Source organism: Bufo gargarizans, chromosome 2, assembly GCF_014858855.1.
Source record: "Bufo gargarizans isolate SCDJY-AF-19 chromosome 2, ASM1485885v1, whole genome shotgun sequence".
Lineage (NCBI taxonomy): Eukaryota > Metazoa > Chordata > Amphibia > Anura > Bufonidae > Bufo > Bufo gargarizans.
In genome coordinates this window covers 96456640-96477914 of record NC_058081.1, presented here as the reverse complement: position 1 = coordinate 96477914, position 21275 = coordinate 96456640, and the positions used below count along the sequence as shown (strand labels likewise).

Sequence of the window (21275 nt, the reverse complement as noted above, 5' to 3'; positions counted from 1 at the left end):
TATATATTTTCTTGAAGTAGCACAATGCTGCAACATATTTCAGTTTCTCATGTTTCAGAGATGAGCAAATTGATTTGTTTGAATCAAAATTCGACCCAAATTTAAAATAAAAATAAAAAATCTGATTGGGCAGAATCAGAATTTCTTCAGCGTTGTTTGGGTATAATTTTCCCAGAGAGATGGAAAGAGAGAGATTTTACAGGCATTTAAAGAACTTTCAATTTGGGTAGAAATGATTTGCAATCAAGAAATTTGGTAATCTCTATTTCAATCCTTTTGCTGGCCATCCATCTGATGAAGATCCCAGTAAGGGGATTGAAACACGTTGCAGCATTCAATTAAGATACACTGCAGACCAATGTGGCTATGATGCCTTCTTCTCCAACTACTAGAAACACGCAGGGACAATGAGACGTTCTGTTTACTTCTCCACCAAGGAAACCATATGACAGTTCTCACAATTTTATAAAAATAGCCTGGGGTTATCCAGAGTAATTTTGGGGGACTTACCCCTATAGGATTGTATCTGAATGTATTGTAGGAAAAATGTCTCCCATAAAAAGAAATCTTCATTCCTTACTAGAGTTGAGCGAACACCTGGATGTTCGGGTTCGAGAAGTTCGGCCGAACATCCCGGAAATGTTCGGGTTCGGGATCCGAACCCGATCCGAACTTCGTCCCGAACCCGAACCCCATTGAAGTCAATGGGGACCCGAACTTTTCGGCACTAAAAAGGCTGTAAAACAGCCCAGGAAAGAGCTAGAGGGCTGCAAAAGGCAGCAACATGTAGGTAAATCCCCTGCAAACAAATGTGGATAGGGAAATGAATTAAAATAAAAATTAAATAAATAAAAATTAACCAAAATCAATTGGAGAGAGGTTCCATAGCAGAGAATCTGGCTTCCCGTCACCCACCACTGGAACAGTCCATTCTCAGATATTTAGGCCCCGGCACCCAGGCAGAGGAGAGAGGTCCCGTAACAGAGAATCTGTCTTCATGTCAGCAGAGAATTAGTCTGCATGTCATAGCAGAGAATGAGGCTTCACGTCAGCCACCACTGCAACAGTCCATTGGCATATATTTAGGCCCAGCACCCAGGCAGAGGAGGGAGGTCCCGTAACAGAGAATCTGTCTTCATGTCAGCAGAGAATTAGTCTGCATGTCATAGCAGAGAATGAGGCTTCACGTCAGCCACCACTGCAACAGTCCATTGGCATATATTTAGGCCCAGCACACACACAGGCAGAGGAGAGAGGTCCCGTAACAGAGAATCTGGCTTCATGTCAGCAGAGAATCAGTCTGCATGTCATAGCAGAGAATGAGGCTTCACGTCAGCCACCACTGCAACAGTCCATTGGCATATATTTAGGCCCAGCACCCAGGCAGAGGAGGGAGGTCCCGTAACAGAGAATCTGTCTTCATGTCAGCAGAGAATTAGTCTGCATGTCATAGCAGAGAATGAGGCTTCACGTCAGCCACCACTGCAACAGTCCATTGGCATATATTTAGGCCCAGCACCCAGGCAGAGGAGGGAGGTCCCGTAACAGAGAATCTGTCTTCATGTCAGCAGAGAATTAGTCTGCATGTCATAGCAGAGAATGAGGCTTCACGTCAGCCACCACTGCAACAGTCCATTGGCATATATTTAGGCCCAGCACACACACAGGCAGAGGAGAGAGGTCCCGTAACAGAGAATCTGGCTTCATGTCAGCAGAGAATCAGTCTGCATGTCATAGCAGAGAATGAGGCTTCACGTCAGCCACCACTGCAACAGTCCATTGGCATATATTTAGGCCCAGCACCCAGGCAGAGGAGGGAGGTCCCGTAACAGAGAATCTGTCTTCATGTCAGCAGAGAATTAGTCTGCATGTCATAGCAGAGAATGAGGCTTCACGTCAGCCACCACTGCAACAGTCCATTGGCATATATTTAGGCCCAGCACCCAGGCAGAGGAGGGAGGTCCCGTAACAGAGAATCTGTCTTCATGTCAGCAGAGAATTAGTCTGCATGTCATAGCAGAGAATGAGGCTTCACGTCAGCCACCACTGCAACAGTCCATTGGCATATATTTAGGCCCAGCACCCAGGCAGAGGAGGGAGGTCCCGTAACAGAGAATCTGTCTTCATGTCAGCAGAGAATTAGTCTGCATGTCATAGCAGAGAATGAGGCTTCACGTCAGCCACCACTGCAACAGTCCATTGGCATATATTTAGGCCCAGCACCCAGGCAGAGGAGGGAGGTCCCGTAACAGAGAATCTGTCTTCATGTCAGCAGAGAATTAGTCTGCATGTCATAGCAGAGAATGAGGCTTCACGTCAGCCACCACTGCAACAGTCCATTGGCATATATTTAGGCCCAGCACACACACAGGCAGAGGAGAGAGGTCCCGTAACAGAGAATCTGGCTTCATGTCAGCAGAGAATCAGTCTGCATGTCATAGCAGAGAATGAGGCTTCACGTCAGCCACCACTGCAACAGTCCATTGGCATATATTTAGGCCCAGCACCCAGGCAGAGGAGGGAGGTCCCGTAACAGAGAATCTGTCTTCATGTCAGCAGAGAATTAGTCTGCATGTCATAGCAGAGAATGAGGCTTCACGTCAGCCACCACTGCAACAGTCCATTGGCATATATTTAGGCCCAGCACACACACAGGCAGAGGAGAGAGGTCCCGTAACAGAGAATCTGGCTTCATGTCAGCAGAGAATCAGTCTGCATGTCATAGCAGAGAATGAGGCTTCACGTCAGCCACCACTGCAACAGTCCATTGGCATATATTTAGGCCCAGCACACACACAGGCAGAGGAGAGAGGTCCCGTAACAGAGGATCTGGCTTCATGTCAGCAGAGAATCAGTCTGCATGTCATAGCAGAGAATCAGGCTTCACGTCAGCCACCACTGCAACAGTCCATTGTCATAAATTTAGGCCCAGCACCCAGGCAGAGGAGAGAGGTCCCGTAACAGACAATCTGGCTTCATGTCAGCAGAGAATTAGTCTGCATGTCATAGCAGAGAATGAGGCTTCACGTCAGCCACCACTGCAACAGTCCATTGGCATATATTTAGGCCTAGCACACAGGCAGAGGAGAGAGGTCCCGTAACAGACAATCTGGCTTCATGTCAGCAGAGAATCAGTCTGCATGTCATAGCAGAGAATGAGGCTTCACGTCACCCAACACTGCAACAGTCCATTGGCATATATTTAGGCCTAGCACACAGGCAGAGCAGAGAGGTCCCGTAACAGACAATCTGGCTTCATGACAGCAGAGAATCAGTCTGCATGTCATAGCAGAGAATGAGGCTTCACGTCACCCACCACTGCAACAGTCCATTGGCATATATTTAGGCCTAGCACACAGGCAGAGCAGAGAGGTCCCGTAACAGACGATCTGGCTTCATGTCAGCAGAGAATCAGTCTGCATGTCATAGCAGAGAATGAGGCTTCACGTCAGCCACCACTGCAACAGTCCATTGGCATATATTTAGGCCTAGCACACAGGCAGAGGAGAGAGGTCCCGTAACAGACAATCTGGCTTCATGTCAGCAGAGAATCAGTCTGCATGTCATAGCAGAGAATCAGGCTTCACGTCAGCCACCACTGCAACAGTCCATTGTCATAAATTTAGGCCCAGCACCCAGGCAGAGGAGAGAGGTCCCGTAACAGACAATCTGGCTTCATGTCAGCAGAGAATTAGTCTGCATGTCATAGCAGAGAATGAGGCTTCACGTCAGCCACCACTGCAACAGTCCATTGGCATATATTTAGGCCTAGCACACAGGCAGAGGAGAGAGGTCCCGTAACAGACAATCTGGCTTCATGTCAGCAGAGAATCAGTCTGCATGTCATAGCAGAGAATGAGGCTTCACGTCACCCACCACTGCAACAGTCCATTGGCATATATTTAGGCCTAGCACACAGGCAGAGGAGAGGTTCATTCAACTTTGGGTAGCCTCGCAATATAATGGTAAAATGAAAATAAAAATAGGATTGAATGAGGAAGTGCCCTGGAGTCCAATAATATATGGTTATGGGGAGGTAGTTAATGTCTAATCTGGACAAGGGACGGACAGGTCCTGTGGGATCCATGCCTGGTTCATTTTTATGAACGTCAGCTTGTCCACATTGGCTGTAGACAGGCGGCTGCGTTTGTCTGTAATGACGCCCCCTGCCGTGCTGAATACACGTTCAGACAAAACGCTGGCTGCCGGGCAGGCCAGCACCTCCAAGGCATAAAAGGCTAGCTCTGGCCACGTGGACAATTTAGAGACCCAGAAGTTGAATGGGGCCGAACCATCAGTCAGTACGTGGAGGGGTGTGCACACGTACTGTTCCACCATGTTAGTGAAATGTTGCCTCCTGCTAACACGTTGCGTATCAGGTGGTGGTGCAGTTAGCTGTGGCGTGTTGACAAAAGTTTTCCACATCTCTGCCATGCTAACCCTGCCCTCAGAGGAGCTGGCCGTGACACAGCTGCCTTGGCGACCTCTTGCTCCTCCTCTGCCTTGGCCTTGGGCTTCCACTTGTTCCCCTGTGACATTTGGGAATGCTCTCAGTAGCGCGTCTACCAACGTGCGCTTGTACTCGCGCATCTTCCTATCACGCTCCAGTGCAGGAAGTAAGGTGGGCACATTGTCTTTGTAGCGTGGATCCAGCAGGGTGGCAACCCAGTAGTCCGCACAGGTTAAAATGTGGGCAACTCTGCTGTCGTTGCGCAGGCACTGCAGCATGTAGTCGCTCATGTGTGCCAGGCTGCCCAGGGGTAAGGACAAGCTGTCCTCTGTGGGAGGCGTATCGTCATCGTCCTGCCTTTCCCCCCAGCCACGCACCAGTGATGGACCCGAGCTGAGTTGGGTGCCACCCCGCTGTGACCATGCTTCATCCTCATCCTCCTCCACCTCCTCCTCATCCTCGTCCTCCTCGTCCTCCAGTAGTGGGCCCTGGCTGGCCACATTTGTACCTGGCCTCTGCTGTTGCCAAAAACCTCCCTCTGAGTCACTTCGAAGAGACTGGCCTGAAAGTGCTAAAAATGACCCCTCTTCCTCCTCCTCCTCCTCCTCCTGGGCCACCTCCTCTTCCATCATCGCCCTAAGTGTTTTCTCAAGGAGACATAGAAGTGGTATTGTAACGCTGATAACGGTGTCATCGCCACTGGCCATGTTGGTGGAGTACTCAAAACAGCGCAACAGGGCACACAGGTCTCGCATGGAGGCCCAGTCATTGGTGGTGAAGTGGTGCTGTTCTGTAGTGCGACTGACCCGTGCGTGCTGCAGCTGAAACTCCACTATGGCCTGCTGCTGCTCGCACAGTCTGTCCAGCATGTGCAAGGTGGAGTTCCACCTGGTGGGCACGTCGCATATGAGGCGGTGAGCGGGAAGGCCGAAGTTACGCTGTAGCGCAGACAGGCGAGCAGCAGCAGGATGTGAACGCCGGAAGCGCGAACAGACGGCCCGCACTTTATGCAGCAGCTCTGACATGTCGGGGTAGTTGTGAATGAACTTCTGCACCACCAAATTCAGCACATGCGCCAAGCAAGGGATGTGCGTCAAATTGGCTAGTCCCAGAGCTGCAACGAGATTTCGCCCATTATCACACACCACCAGGCCGGGCATGAGGCTCACCGGCAGCAACCACTCGTCGGTCTGTTGTTCAATACCCCGCCACAACTCCTGTGCGGTGTGGGGCCTGTCCCCCAAACATATGAGTTTCAGAATGGCCTGCTGACGTTTACCCCGGGCTGTGCTGAAGTTGGTGGTGAAGGTGTGTGGCTGACTGGATGAGCAGGTGGAAGAAGAGGAGGAGGAAGCCGAGAAGGAGGAGGTGGCAACAGGAGGCAAAGAATGTTGCCCTGCGATCCTTGGCGGCGGAAGGACGTGCGCCAAACAGCTCTCCGCCTGGGGCCCAGCTGCCACTACATTTACCCAGTGTGCAGTTAGGGAGATATAGCGTCCCTGGCCGTGCTTACTGGTCCACGTATCTGTGGTTAGGTGGACCTTGCTACAGATGGCGTTGCGCAGTGCACACTTGATTTTATCGGATACTTGGTTGTGCAGGGAAGGCACGGCTCTCTTGGAGAAGTAGTGCCGGCTGGGAACAACATACTGTGGGACAGCAAGCGACATGAGCTGTTTGAAGCTGTCTGTGTCCACCAGCCTAAATGACAGCATTTCATAGGCCAGTAGTTTAGAAATGCTGGCATTCAGGGCCAGGGATCGAGGGTGGCTAGGTGGGAATTTACGCTTTCTATCAAATGTTTGTGAGATGGAGAGCTGAACGCTGGCGTGTGACATGGTTGAGACGCTTGGTGACGGAGGTGGTGGTGGTGGTGTTGGTGGTACATCCCCTGTTTGCTGGGCGGCAGGTGCCAACGTTCCTCCAGAGGCGGAGGAAGAGGCCGAGGCGGCAGCAGCAGAATAGGCCGAGGCGGCAGCAGCAGAAGAGGTAGCAGGGGGAGCCTGAGTGACTTCCTTGGTTTTAAGGTGTTTACTCCACTGCAGTTCATGCTTTGCATGCAGGTGCCTGGTCATGCAGGTTGTGCTCAGGTTCAGAACGTTAATGCCTCGCTTCAGGCTCTGATGGCACAGCGTGCAAACCACTCGGGTCTTGTCGTCAGCACATTGTTTGAAGAAGTGCCATGCCAGGGAACTCCTTGAAGCTGCCTTTGGGGTGCTCGGTCCCAGATGGCGGCGGTCAGTAGCAGGCGGAGTCTCTTGGCGGCGGGTGTTCTGCTTTTGCCCACTGCTCCCTCTTTTGCTACGCTGTTGGCTCGGTCTCACCACTGCCTCTTCCTCCGAACTGTGAAAGTCAGTGGCACGACCTTCATTCCATGTGGGGTCTAGGACCTCATCGTCCCCTGCATCGTCTTCCACCCAGTCTTGATCCCTGACCTCCTGTTCAGTCTGCACACTGCAGAAAGACGCAGCAGTTGACACCTGTGTTTCGTCATCATCAGAGACATGCTGAGGTGGTATTCCCATGTCCTCATCATCAGGAAACATAAGTGGTTGTGCGTCAGTGCATTCTATGTCTTTCACCGCTGGGGAAGGGCTAGGTGGATGCCCTTGGGAAACCCTGCCAGCGGAGTCTTCAAACAGCATAAGAGACTGCTGCATAACTTGAGGCTGAGACAGTTTCCCTGGTATGCATGGGGGTGATGTGACAGACTGATGGGGTTGGTTTTCAGGCGCCATCTGTGCGCTTTCTGCAGAAGACTGGGTGGGAGATAATGTGAACGTGCTGGATCCACTGTCGGCCACCCAATTGACTAATGCCTGTACCTGCTCAGGCCTTACCATCCTTAGAACGGCATTGGGCCCCACCATATATCGCTGTAAATTCTGGCGGCTACTGGGACCTGAGGTAGTTGGTACACTAGGACGTGTGGATGTGGCAGAACGGCCACGTCCTCTCCCAGCACCAGAGGGTCCACTAACACCACCACGACCATGTCCACGTCCGCGTCCCTTACTAGATGTTTTTCTCATTGTTATGGTTCACCACAACAACAAATATATTATTTGGCCCAATGTATTGTATTCAAATTCAGCGGGATATAAATTTGAGGCCTAGTATTTAGGCGCTGGGTGACCGGTATGGATTTAGTGACAGAATTAGACTTGGAAATGCACAGAAGCGTGTGTGTGTGAAGTTATTCTGAATGACCCAATGTGCACCTTGAATATTATATACCCTTTTAGGGATAGATTTCAAATAGCTCTGATATAGCAGAAACCACTAAATTATGAAATTGCTAAATTGGGAATTGTATTTCAACCCAGAACAAGAAATGTGCTTGAACGGACACTAAATAACTCGCCCAGCTACAGCACTAAGGACAGATTTAGCTGGATATAAATTTGAGGCCTAGTATTTAGGCGCTGGGTGACAGGTATGGGTTTAGTGACAGAATTAGACTTGGAAATACACAGTAGCGGGTGTGTGTGAAGTTATTCTGAATGTCCCTATGTGCACCTTCAATATGATCTACCCTTTTAGGGATAGATTTCAAATAGCTCTGATATAGCAGAAACCACTAAATTATGAAATTGCTAAATTGGGAATTGTATTTCAACCCAGAACAAGAAATGTGCTTGAACGGACACTAAATAACTCGCCCAGCTACAGCACTAAGGACAGATTTAGCTGGATATAAATTTGAGGCCTAGTATTTAGGCGCTGGGTGACAGGTATGGGTTTAGTGACAGAATTAGACTTGGAAATACACAGTAGCGGGTGTGTGTGAAGTTATTCTGAATGTCCCTATGTGCACCTTCAATATGATCTACCCTTTTAGGGATAGATTTCAAATAGCTCTGATATAGCAGAAACCACTAAATTATGAAATTGCTAAATTGGGAATTGTATTTCAACCCAGAACAAGAAATGTGCTTGAACGGACACTAAATAACTCGCCCAGCTACAGCACTAACGAGAGATTTAGCAGGATATAAATTTGAGGCCTAGTATTTAGGCGCTGGGTGACAGGTATGGGTTTAGTGACAGAATTAGACTTGGAAATACACAGTAGCGGGTGTGTGTGAAGTTATTCTGAATGACCCAATGTGCACCTTGAATATTATATACCCTTTTAGGGATAGATTTCAAATAGCTCTGATATAGCAGAAACCACTAAATTATGAAATTGCTAAATTGGGAATTGTATTTCAACCCAGAACAAGAAATGTGCTTGAACGGACACTAAATAACTCGCCCAGCTACAGCACTAAGGACAGATTTAGCTGGATATAAATTTGAGGCCTAGTATTTAGGCGCTGGGTGACAGGTATGGGTTTAGTGACAGAATTAGACTTGGAAATACACAGTAGCGGGTGTGTGTGAAGTTATTCTGAATGTCCCTATGTGCACCTTCAATATGATCTACCCTTTTAGGGATAGATTTCAAATAGCTCTGATATAGCAGAAACCACTAAATTATGAAATTGCTAAATTGGGAATTGTATTTCAACCCAGAACAAGAAATGTGCTTGAACGGACACTAAATAACTCGCCCAGCTACAGCACTAAGGACAGATTTAGCTGGATATAAATTTGAGGCCTAGTATTTAGGCGCTGGGTGACAGGTATGGGTTTAGTGACAGAATTAGACTTGGAAATACACAGTAGCGGGTGTGTGTGAAGTTATTCTGAATGTCCCTATGTGCACCTTCAATATGATCTACCCTTTTAGGGATAGATTTCAAATAGCTCTGATATAGCAGAAACCACTAAATTATGAAATTGCTAAATTGGGAATTGTATTTCAACCCAGAACAAGAAATGTGCTTGAACGGACACTAAATAACTCGCCCAGCTACAGCACTAACGAGAGATTTAGCAGGATATAAATTTGAGGCCTAGTATTTAGGCGCTGGGTGACAGGTATGGGTTTAGTGACAGAATTAGACTTGGAAATACACAGTAGCGGGTGTGTGTGAAGTTATTCTGAATGACCCAATGTGCACCTTGAATATTATATACCCTTTTAGGGATAGATTTCAAATAGCTCTGATATAGCAGAAACCACTAAATTATGAAATTGCTAAATTGGGAATTGTATTTCAACCCAGAACAAGAAATGTGCTTGAACGGACACTAAATAACTCGCCCAGCTACAGCACTAACGAGAGATTTAGCAGGATATAAATTTGAGGCCTAGTATTTAGGCGCTGGGTGACAGGTATGGGTTTAGTGACAGAATTAGACTTGGAAATACACAGTAGCGGGTGTGTGTGAAGTTATTCTGAATGACCCAATGTGCACCTTGAATATTATATACCCTTTTAGGGATAGATTTCAAATAGCTCTGATATAGCAGAAACCACTAAATTATGAAATTGCTAAATTGGGAATTGTATTTCAACCCAGAACAAGAAATGTGCTTGAACGGACACTAAATAACTCGCCCAGCTACAGCACTAAGGACAGATTTAGCTGGATATAAATTTGAGGCCTAGTATTTAGGCGCTGGGTGACAGGTATGGGTTTAGTGACAGAATTAGACTTGGAAATACACAGTAGCGGGTGTGTGTGAAGTTATTCTGAATGTCCCTATGTGCACCTTCAATATGATCTACCCTTTTAGGGATAGATTTCAAATAGCTCTGATATAGCAGAAACCACTAAATTATGAAATTGCTAAATTGGGAATTGTATTTCAACCCAGAACAAGAAATGTGCTTGAACGGACACTAAATAACTCGCCCAGCTACAGCACTAACGAGAGATTTAGCAGGATATAAATTTGAGGCCTAGTATTTAGGCGCTGGGTGACAGGTATGGGTTTAGTGACAGAATTAGACTTGGAAATACACAGTAGCGGGTGTGTGTGAAGTTATTCTGAATGACCCAATGTGCACCTTGAATATTATATACCCTTTTAGGGATAGATTTCAAATAGCTCTGATATAGCAGAAACCACTAAATTATGAAATTGCTAAATTGGGAATTGTATTTCAACCCAGAACAAGAAATGTGCTTGAACGGACACTAAATAACTCGCCCAGCTACAGCACTAACGAGAGATTTAGCAGGATATAAATTTGAGGCCTAGTATTTAGGCGCTGGGTGACAGGTATGGGTTTAGTGACAGAATTAGACTTGGAAATACACAGTAGCGGGTGTGTGTGAAGTTATTCTGAATGACCCAATGTGCACCTTGAATATTATATACCCTTTTAGGGATAGATTTCAAATAGCTCTGATATAGCAGAAACCACTAAATTATGAAATTGCTAAATTGGGAATTGTATTTCAACCCAGAACAAGAAATGTGCTTGAACGGACACTAAATAACTCGCCCAGCTACAGCACTAAGGACAGATTTAGCTGGATATAAATTTGAGGCCTAGTATTTAGGCGCTGGGTGACAGGTATGGGTTTAGTGACAGAATTAGACTTGGAAATGCACAGTAGCGGGTGTGTGAAGTTATTCTGAATGTCCCTATGTGCACCTTCAATATGATCTACCCTTTTAGGGATAGATTTCAAATAGCTCTGATATAGCAGAAACCACTAAATTATGAAATTGCTAAATTGGGAATTGTATTTCAACCCAGAACAAGCAATGTGCTTGAACGGACACTAAATAACTCGCCCAGCTACAGCACTAAGGACAGATTTAGCTGGATATAAATTTGAGGCCTAGTATTTAGGCGCTGGGTGACAGGTATGGGTTTAGTGACAGAATTAGACTTGGAAATACACAGTAGCGGGTGTGTGTGAAGTTATTCTGAATGACCCAATGTGCACCTTGAATATTATATACCCTTTTAGGGATAGATTTCAAATAGCTCTGATATAGCAGAAACCACTAAATTATGAAATTGCTAAATTGGGAATTGTATTTCAACCCAGAACAAGAAATGTGCTTGAACGGACACTAAATAACTCGCCCAGCTACAGCACTAAGGACAGATTTAGCTGGATATAAATTTGAGGCCTAGTATTTAGGCGCTGGGTGACAGGTATGGGTTTAGTGACAGAATTAGACTTGGAAATGCACAGTAGCGGGTGTGTGAAGTTATTCTGAATGTCCCTATGTGCACCTTCAATATGATCTACCCTTTTAGGGATAGATTTCAAATAGCTCTGATATAGCAGAAACCACTAAATTATGAAATTGCTAAATTGGGAATTGTATTTCAACCCAGAACAAGAAATGTGCTTGAACGGACACTAAATAACTCGCCCAGCTACAGCACTAAGGACAGATTTAGCTGGATATAAATTTGAGGCCTAGTATTTAGGCGCTGGGTGACAGGTATGGGTTTAGTGACAGAATTAGACTTGGAAATGCACAGTAGCGGGTGTGTGAAGTTATTCTGAATGACCCTATGTGCACCTTGAATATTATATACCCTTTTAGGGATAGATTTCAAATAGCTCTGATACAGCAGAAACCACTAAATTTTTAAATTGCTAAATTGGGAATTGTATTTCAACCCAGAACAAAAAATGTGCTTTGACGGACACTAAATAACTTTCCCAGCCACAACAGGACAGCGGTAACGAGAGATTTAGCGGGATATAAATTTGAGGCCTAGTATTTAGGCGCTGGGTGACCGGTATGGATTTAGTGACAGAATTAGACTGGGATATGGCCAAAAAATAACCACACTATTGCTGGTTAAATGCACTTGGTGATGGGCGCAGCTTGCCCCTGATGTAGTATATGGCCAAAAAATGAACAGACTATTGCTGGTTAAATGCACTTGGTGTCACAGCTTGACCAACCACACTACTGAGGGTTAAATGCACTTGGTGACGGGCGCAGATTGCCCCTGATTTAGTATATGGCCAAAAAATGAACAGACTATTGCTGGTTAAATGCACTTGGTGTGATAGCTTGACCAACCACACTACTGAGGGTTAAATGCACTTGGTGTGACAGCTTCACCCTGATGTAGGCTTTAGCCAAAAAACAACCACACCATTGAGGGTTAAATGCACTTGGTCGCAGCTTGTGCTGGCGCACCACAAGACACAAAATGGCCGCCGATCACCCCAGAAAAATGTGACTGACAAACGGTCTGGGCAGCCTAAAAACAGTGAGCAATTGAGGATCAGCAGCTCAATGATCCACAGCTGCAGATCGATCAGTTAATCAAGTCCTTTGGAGGAGTTAATCTGCCTAATCTCGCCCTACTGTCGCAGCCGCAACCTCTCCCTACGCTAATCAGAGCAGAGTGACGGGCGGCGCTATGTGACTCCAGCTTAAATAGAGGCTGGGTCACATGGTGCTCTGGCCAATCACAGCCATGCCAATAGTAGGCATGGCTGTGATGGCCTCTTGGGGCAAGTAGTATGACGCTTGTTGATTGGCTGCTTTGCAGCCTTTCAAAAAGCGCCAAGAAAGCGTCACAAAAGCGCCAAGAAAGCGACGAACACCGAACCCGAACCCGGACTTTTACGAAAATGTCCGGGTTCGGGTCCGTGTCACGGACACCCCAAAATTCGGTACGAACCCGAACTATACAGTTCGAGTTCGCTCATCCCTATTCCTTACAGATCTTGTTTGCTGATGGACTTAGATATCTTATATTAAGATGTCCACATGAGGATGACCATTTAGAGAACTGTTGATTTTATTACTGTATTTTTCACCCTATAAGATGCACTTCCCCCCACCAAAGTGGGGAGAAGTTGTCAGTGCATCTTATGGGGTGAATACTAATGAGCACTTCCATTATTGAAGCACCCATTAGTACAGGAGGGCTGGGAAGTTGTGAAGGCAGCGCTTCCTGGGCTCTATACTCACCCTTCCTGGTCTTCCTTGCATACCTGCTGTCCTGTGACTGCGCACAGAGTGAGGACACCTATGCACTGCTCCTTTACACTATACTCATTGAGTCACAGAAAGCGTGCAGGAGGCAGAACGAGAAGAGCATGGATGTCAGGAGGGGAGGCAGTCTATGGAGCGGGAGAGGTAAGTTAATTGTTATTTTTTTAATGTCTGCTCTGAGGCTGGGGGTCCAATATGAGGTCTGCTTGGGGGTTATTTACATTGTACTCCAATATGAGGTCTACTTGAGGGGGGGTCATTCACATTGGGTTCTGATCTGAGGTCTGCTTAGGGGTCATATTCACATTGGGGGTGTAAATCATGTTTATCACATTGGGCTGTGATTTGAGATCTGATTGGGGTCTCATGAACATTGGGGGGTCTGAGCTGATGTCTTATTGGGGATATTACTAACATTGGGGCTCTGAGCTGAGGTCTGATTAAAATTGGGTATCTGATTGGGGCTCTGAGCTGAGGTCTGATGGAAAATATATTTTTCTTATTTTCCACCGTTAAAACCTAGGTGCAGCTTATGGACAGTAGTGTTGATCATGAATATGCGAATTGTGAATTTTAATCGTGAATATCGGCACTTCGAGAATTCACGAATATTTAGAATATTGCAAAATATATTCGGAATCAGGAATATTCGATTTTTTTTAAATACCAGATTTATGCGAATTTTATGCGAATTGTCACAATTAAGAAAATGACTGGAGTTCACGAATTCGAAAATTCTCGAATATATGGAGAATATTCGCCCAAATATTCGCGAAATATCGCAAAATCGAATATTGCCCCTGCTGCTCATCACTAATGGACAGGTGCATCTTATAGGGCGAAACATATGGAACTTTTTGGTGTGTGTTTTTTTTCACTTTTGGGTTTTACTATGACACTAAGCATTCCATTATAATGACATTTTAGTTTTTTTGTTGTCTTTTTTAGTTTAGTTATTCATTTTTTTCATAAGCAAAAGTTAATATGACATGTGCTAACTTTCTGACGTGAAAGGAAACTTTCCTGCCTCGTTAATCACCGCTGTCAAAAGGATGTTCTCTTGTCAATCCTGCAGACGCCTGAACAATGCTTGGACGTCAGATTTTGTTTAATTGAATTTATTTTCAGGCAGCTTGGTGACACATTCTCAGTTATTCATATGGTGGAGATTGTTAACTATGAGAAACTACCACACAACACGTTGTATTATGTGCTAACGTTCATCCTTCAGGTTGTTCACTTTTACAATATAAATCACAGGAACAATGCATAGCTTTTTTTCTTTATAATTGAATACGTATCATATATATATATATATATATATATATATACAGATGTAGCAGAGCTAACACTAACACACAAACTCTTAACTCAAATGTATTAACTCATCTTGTTATCTTGAAACAAAAGGCATTGAAAAGCAATTGAAGGTGTTTTCTTAGCACATTTAGTTTAGATAACACGTCTCATAAAGCATGTGTGTTATTAACTCTACTACATACGTAGGTTTATATATATATATATATACACACACACCTGTCCCAGAATAAGCTTGTGTCGGGAATTTTATGTCTGTAAATGCATCCTATTTCTTTTCTACAGATATTTATATGCTAATTATAGCTTGTCTTAAAGAAAATGTATCTCCTATATATTTTTGTTAATCAAAACTACTTATGTGAAACATCAGATTTTTTTGGTCTAGTTTCTGTAAATAATTATGGAAGCAACCATCTTGCTTGAGCTGCTGTTAACAGCATTTAAAGAGAACATGTAAGACCCCTTCTTTATTGTATAAAGCCGGGATAAGGTTAGATTCATTATGTCCCCGTTGTCAATCATCACAGGCAGACATTTTACATATGATGTGGTTATGTCCTAAACTAAAGAAATACTGGCAGTAGGTGCTAGCAATAATTAAGATGGTATATGATGTATCTCTCCCAGAGAGCCCTGTGTTATGTGTTTTAGGGTCACCTTCCATGATTCATGCACCATTACTGATTAAAAATAATTTTATATCAAGTGAGGAAACTCATAGCGCAATTTTGGATGAATGAGAACCCACCTACCTACAAACAGTTCATGGAGAAGGTAACTAACCACCGACTGAGAAGTGGATATACAATATGATGTCTAGGTATGGAAGAAAAAGGTATGGGACATGGGCAGTGGTAGTTGGAGAGAACTTTTTTTTTAATGGATGGGGTGGGTTTTTGCTTGTCTTTGGGCGTCTTCTGTGTTGAATATGACTTGTATATGTGGATTTCTGAATAAAATATTTAAAAAGGAAAAAAGAGAGAACACGTCACTGGTGTTGAGTAAATCAAAGCCAAAGAACTTGGCTTCAATCCAAATTTCAGGAAAAATTTGAAACCAAATTTCCTTGCGCTTCGTGATGAATCTATTTTTCCAGAAATGGCGGCAAAAAAAAATAAAAAAATACATATTCACCTCATCCATTTTCTTGAGGAGAGGCCGTCGCAGCCATCTTGATTGAAGATACAGAGTGAAATGTCACACAGGGTGACATATGACGTCACTGCAGTAGCCAGGCGTAGTGACATCATCAGTTTTCTTGCATTGTCCTCAATCAAGATGGCTGCGACGGCCTCTCCGCAAGCAAATGGATGAGGTGAGTATGTTTGTTTAAACCGGATTAACCCTTGAAAGGCCTTAATTTTTATCTCAGATGTTGCGATTAGCAATGTACGCGGCATCTGATGGGTTCAATGACAGGGGGTGGCACAATCGCTGTTCCCCATCATTGTGCCCTCTACATACAAAGGAATGTGCCTTGTGACAAAGTACTGTATTTTTTGCTTTAAAAGACGCACCTGAAGATAAGGTGTGCTTTTGGTGGGTTTTGAACTAATGGTGGTCTATGGATGACACTATTATGGGGGTTCTGTGGATGACACTGTTATGGAGGGGATCTGTGGATGACACACTGTTATGGGGGCATCTGTGTATGACGCACTGTTATGGGGGGATCTGTGGATCATGCACTGTTTTTAGATGGTCAGCTTGGCAGCAGGCCCTCACCCACAAAATTTTTTAGATGGTCAGCTCGGCAGCAGGCCCTCGCCCATAATGTTTGAGATGGTCAGCTCGGCAGAAGGCCCTCTCCCACAAAAATTTTTATATGGTCATCTCGGCAGCAAGACCTCGTCCACAATTTTATTTTTTTATGGTGAGCTCGGCAGCAGGCCCTCGCCCACAAATTATTTTAAATGGTCAGCTCTGCAGCAGGCCCTTGCCATAATGTTTTAGATGGTCAGATCAGCAGTAGGCCCTCACCCTAATGTTTTAGAGGGTCACCAGCAGGTCCTTGCTCCTAATATTTTTGAGGGTCACAGCAGGCCAGCAATCATTTTTTTAAAGGGTGTGTATGATGCCCCTCCTTTATGTGTAATAAAGCGTGTATTGGGGTGCAGTTCCTTGCAATTTTTGGCAGCCCTTTCTCTTAGTGCATAGGCTTTAAGAGTGTAGGAGTCCCACTACCTGAACAATTGTACCACAATGTGAATGAGGCCCTCCTTTATGTGATATACAGGTTGTATCGGAGTGCTTCTTCCTTGCAATTTTTGGCAGCACTTGTGTTTTATATACAAGTAAATATACATGAAAGGGTGTTTCCTAACAATTTTTCCTCTAAGATTTTATCTTCGGTTTTGTGCGTATTATTGTCAGTCTGTAAAAGTGGTGTACTACTCGGACAACATCGTTCCCAGCAGCGACCTGGGAGTCCAAGCTGCATCCAGACATCCTCCCCATGCTGTTCCCGAACCATTTCAATGGTGTTTCCATCGATATATCATTTTACTAGGAACCAGACACCCTCCCCCTTCAGAGCAGGGGGTGCCTGGTTTAATGCTCGGGTTCGCTCATTGACTTCCGTTGTACTCGTGTGCTCGGTAGAGCACCCGAGCAACCCTAGGTGTTCTACTCAAGCACCCGAGCACTTTGGTGCTTGACCAACACTGATAGTGAGTTAGTGAGTACGATTACAGAGGATTGCGCTACTTTAACTAAGCTAACACACTGGTTAAGGATTAAATGACTACACTTTACATATGAAAACTGCTGTTCGCGGGGCCTGGTGTAATAGAGTACAGTGACTGCACCGGGCCCCGCTGCGATCGCAACATCAGTTGCCATCCTCCTGACCCTCCTTCCTCCGTGTTGATACTTTGCAGGCCACACTGTGCAGCATAGCGGCTGTCGATGTATCAGTGTCAGCGCACCCACTTTTGGGGGGAAAAAAGTACATCTTGGTAATTTGTCATGAATCAATTCTTTGTAAAATTCTGCAAAGCAGCCAAATTGAATTTGCTCATCACTAAATGTCACTGTGAAAATGCAAAATAATCTGCAGGCAGCATTTTATAGAGCAGAAGTAGCTGAACAGATTGATATATGGTTTTATGGGAAAAGATTCAGTAAAGGCCGTACCTTTTAATGCTTTGCGTAGACGGATCTTCGTACAGCATACGGCCAAAGTTTTGAGTGAATCGACTTTGGATATAGGATCTGAAGCTCGCTTCATTCATCCCCAACTATGACCATCACCTATTGTCAGTGGCGTACATAGAGAAGTAAGGGCCCCATAGCAAGGATCAAACCAGGCCCCCTACACAGGACATAAGGGTTTCTGCCCAAACCCTTTTCAATGACCCTTGGGCCATTTTTCCACTGGTTCATTTGCTAAAAGTTGTTCCTTTAGAGGGTAGAGTCCTGATTAAGTTTTCACCTCCAGTAGAAGAGGAGATAATCCCAACTAAGGCCCCATGCACACGGCCGTTGTTCACAGCCGTGTGCGGGCCGTGGAACCGCGGCCTGGATCCCTCCTGAGAGCAGGAGCGCACGGCGTCACTGGTTGCTATGACGCCGTGCGCCCCCTGCTGCCGGCACAGTACAGTAATACACTGGTATAGATCGTACCAGTGTATTACTGTACTGTGCCGGCAGCAGGGAGCGCACGGCGTCATAGCAACCAGTGACGCCGTGGGCTCCTGCCCTCAGGAGGGATCCAGGCCGCGGTTCCACGGCCCGCACACGGCTGTGAACAACGGCCGTGTGCATGGGGCCTAAGACTGAGGCCCCCTCTTGCCCTGGGCCCCTTAGCAGTCGCATGGTCTGCCGCTATGTTAGTTATACCCCTACCTATTGTGAATGGTGCGAGCCTGTTATCTATATATAGATTATGCCATTTTGACCCTGCCTGCGATGACAATAAGATGAATGACAAGTAATGTCTACAGGAATAAGAAGTTTCAGCCTATTATTAGGCTTAGTGGCCAGAGTCCTACATTTGGAGATTTTTTTTTTTTTAATACAGAGACAATAAGCAAACAACCTTTAACAATAAGTTTAAATGTAAACTTAATTTAAACAATAGGTCATTTTCGGATGGCACAATTTCTTTAAATATAGCAGTGCGATATTAATATTTAGGCCCTACTGCATGTTTACAATTTCCAAAGGATGTATGCATGGAATCTGCTCCTAGATCCTTATTAAATCTGCTATTTGCATCCAATGAAGGAAACTGGGATATTTTATACCCCAGTTCCAAAAAAATAAAAATTCTGCAGGTTTTTGTCAACGCCATAGAAAAAAACATCCATGAGATGAGATCAATTTGATTCTTCTTGCACATTCTGCCCAGAAAAGCAGTGGATTAGATCCACTGAATGACAATGGCTTGTAGAGATCTGCTGCACATCAGCAATAGAAATCACATTCTTCTTGTAAATAACCATTGGATTTACCATAAGCAAACCAAGAATGTGTGAACTTACAGTCCTTAAACAACCAGAAGTTCCTTAAAAGGAACCTTGAAATCCCATATCCTTACCAGAGCCTTCATCTGTGATTTCATCAAACCAGTGGTCATTCTGGTGCACCCATTCTCCATTACACTTGAAGAAGATCTGTATAGCTGGCAAGGCTCTGCAGCGGAGAATGATAGGATTGCTTTTAATGATGTAGGCATCTTCAGGCTCCATCTGGAAATAAGGAAGGGTACCGGGAGCAGAAGGAGCTGAGTCTGGTATAGTTTCCCCATTGCTGTTTCCTGGTAAATAGAAAGGAAATATTAAACATAAAGATATAACTTAGATTTTTAAAGCATATTTCATATTAAGCTTAATTTTAACATTGTTTTTGCATACAAAGATCAAAATGTCTCATCACACAGACAGTTTTTCTTTTAGGCTACTTTCACACCACACACTTTCATGGATCCATCTCTAAAACCATTGTAAGTCAATAGGGGACAGGGTTTTGTTTCATTCAGTTGTGTCCCCATTGACAATGAATGGGGACAAAGCGTTTTCCCCCGCTATTGAGATCCTATGACGGATCTCAATAGCGGAAATGGAAAGCGCAGATGTGACAGTATAAGCCTAAGACAGTTTTCATAAATCTATCTCTTTATGTGTTAATGGAGCTCTCTGGTTCAATTTTATTTTATTTTTTTGGGGATTTCATATACTGTATATTTATTGGTCCTAAAAATTAGCTTTATTTATTTCATGCACTTATATAGCGCTACTATATTCCGCATCACTTTACAGACATTAGCATCCAACTGTCCCCAATGGGGCTCACAATCTAAGTTCCCTATCACCATGTATTTGGAGTGTGAAGGGAAACTGGAGTACCCGGAGAAACCCCATGCAAACATGGAGAGAACATACAAACTCCATTCAGATGTTGTTCTTGGTCAGATTCGAACCTAGGACCCCAGCACTGCAAGGCACCAGTGCCAACTACTGAACCACCGTGATGCCCACTTTACTAGAGGGGTCTGTGCAGAGCCCTCATTTATTATCAAGAATAGAAAGTGGCTTCTTCATACATCTTAGACTATGAGGAACCCATCATGCACATGTATTACAAAGACACCTAACTGGTTTTGATGGGAACTGTAGTGCTTTATTCCCCCTGTGGTGGCGCTGAAGAGGACCAAAAGAGCTGATCGCTGGGGATCCATCAGCAGTACATCAAATAAAGAATGAAAAGATATGGTTTAAAATACACAACTCTAATAAAAGTATCAAAAGTGTTCAGTAGCTCAGAAGCATAGTAGAGAGGGTGCAGAGGTGGCAGTCGCTACCATCCCTAGGAAGCTAAGGGGGCCCAAAGAACTGTCACATAAAAAGACACAAGTGTTATAGAATGTATATGGTAGGTGGGGGGCTCTGTTACAGATTTTGCACCAGGTTTTTTATCCAATTATACAACCAGTGATTTTGGCCTTTGGTTGTGAAATTAGAGATTGAATGGCCACCTTATATTTTTAGAGACAAGACTCAACCAGGTAGAGAATGGTTGCATTTACCATATAGCAAATATATATAAATAAAGGATGATACGCAAACCAGGCATAGCTTTCGATTCCTTAGGATACACACATATCTCTCATGTTATCCTAATGCCCATGCCGTATTAATAGATGTCTTATTAAGATAGACAGGCAATCTCTTGCCCTCCACAGAGAAGGATTTTATATCTATTTTAACCCGGCAGATTAGAAATATACATCACTGAGTCCAGATGTATATCCTTTTATATGGCTAACAGAAATGTCAAGGAACCCTAATTATCCGATTACACCCAAGTATAAATCTGGGTCATCGGAGAAGCGTAATGGAAAGATAAGAAGACAAATGTCCACGTGTGACTGGCAGGCAATCAGCCAGGCATTATCTATCTATTGATTTGTTATTGTGCTCTGTCGCTGAACATAACGGAAATGCACCTTTATGATGGGACAGGACGTAAATCTGCTACATGCGTTTCAAATTGTCCCTATAGTCATAGGCTGATAAAGACCTGGGTCCTTTATTCAGTGAAAAGTTCATGTCCATTAGAAGTGACAGAAAGTGTAAAAGACTTTTCTGAATGACCCTCCATAATACATATAGAGTAAATGTCACCTACAGGGCAATTATTTATCACAAAGAATTTCTGATTCATTTCACACCAAAA

The 21275-nt window shown here is 44.6% G+C and overlaps 1 protein-coding gene across 1 annotated transcript in view; it reads right to left on the bottom strand.

Annotated features, from left to right (window-relative positions):
• Positions 1-21275, bottom strand: part of UNC5D (unc-5 netrin receptor D) — a 694878-nt gene that overhangs the window by 421974 nt on the left and 251629 nt on the right. The window contains exon 2 of the mRNA XM_044283128.1: positions 19138-19356. Coding sequence (XP_044139063.1) covers positions 19138-19356 — 219 coding nt within the window. The remainder of the gene's footprint in view (positions 1-19137; positions 19357-21275) is intronic.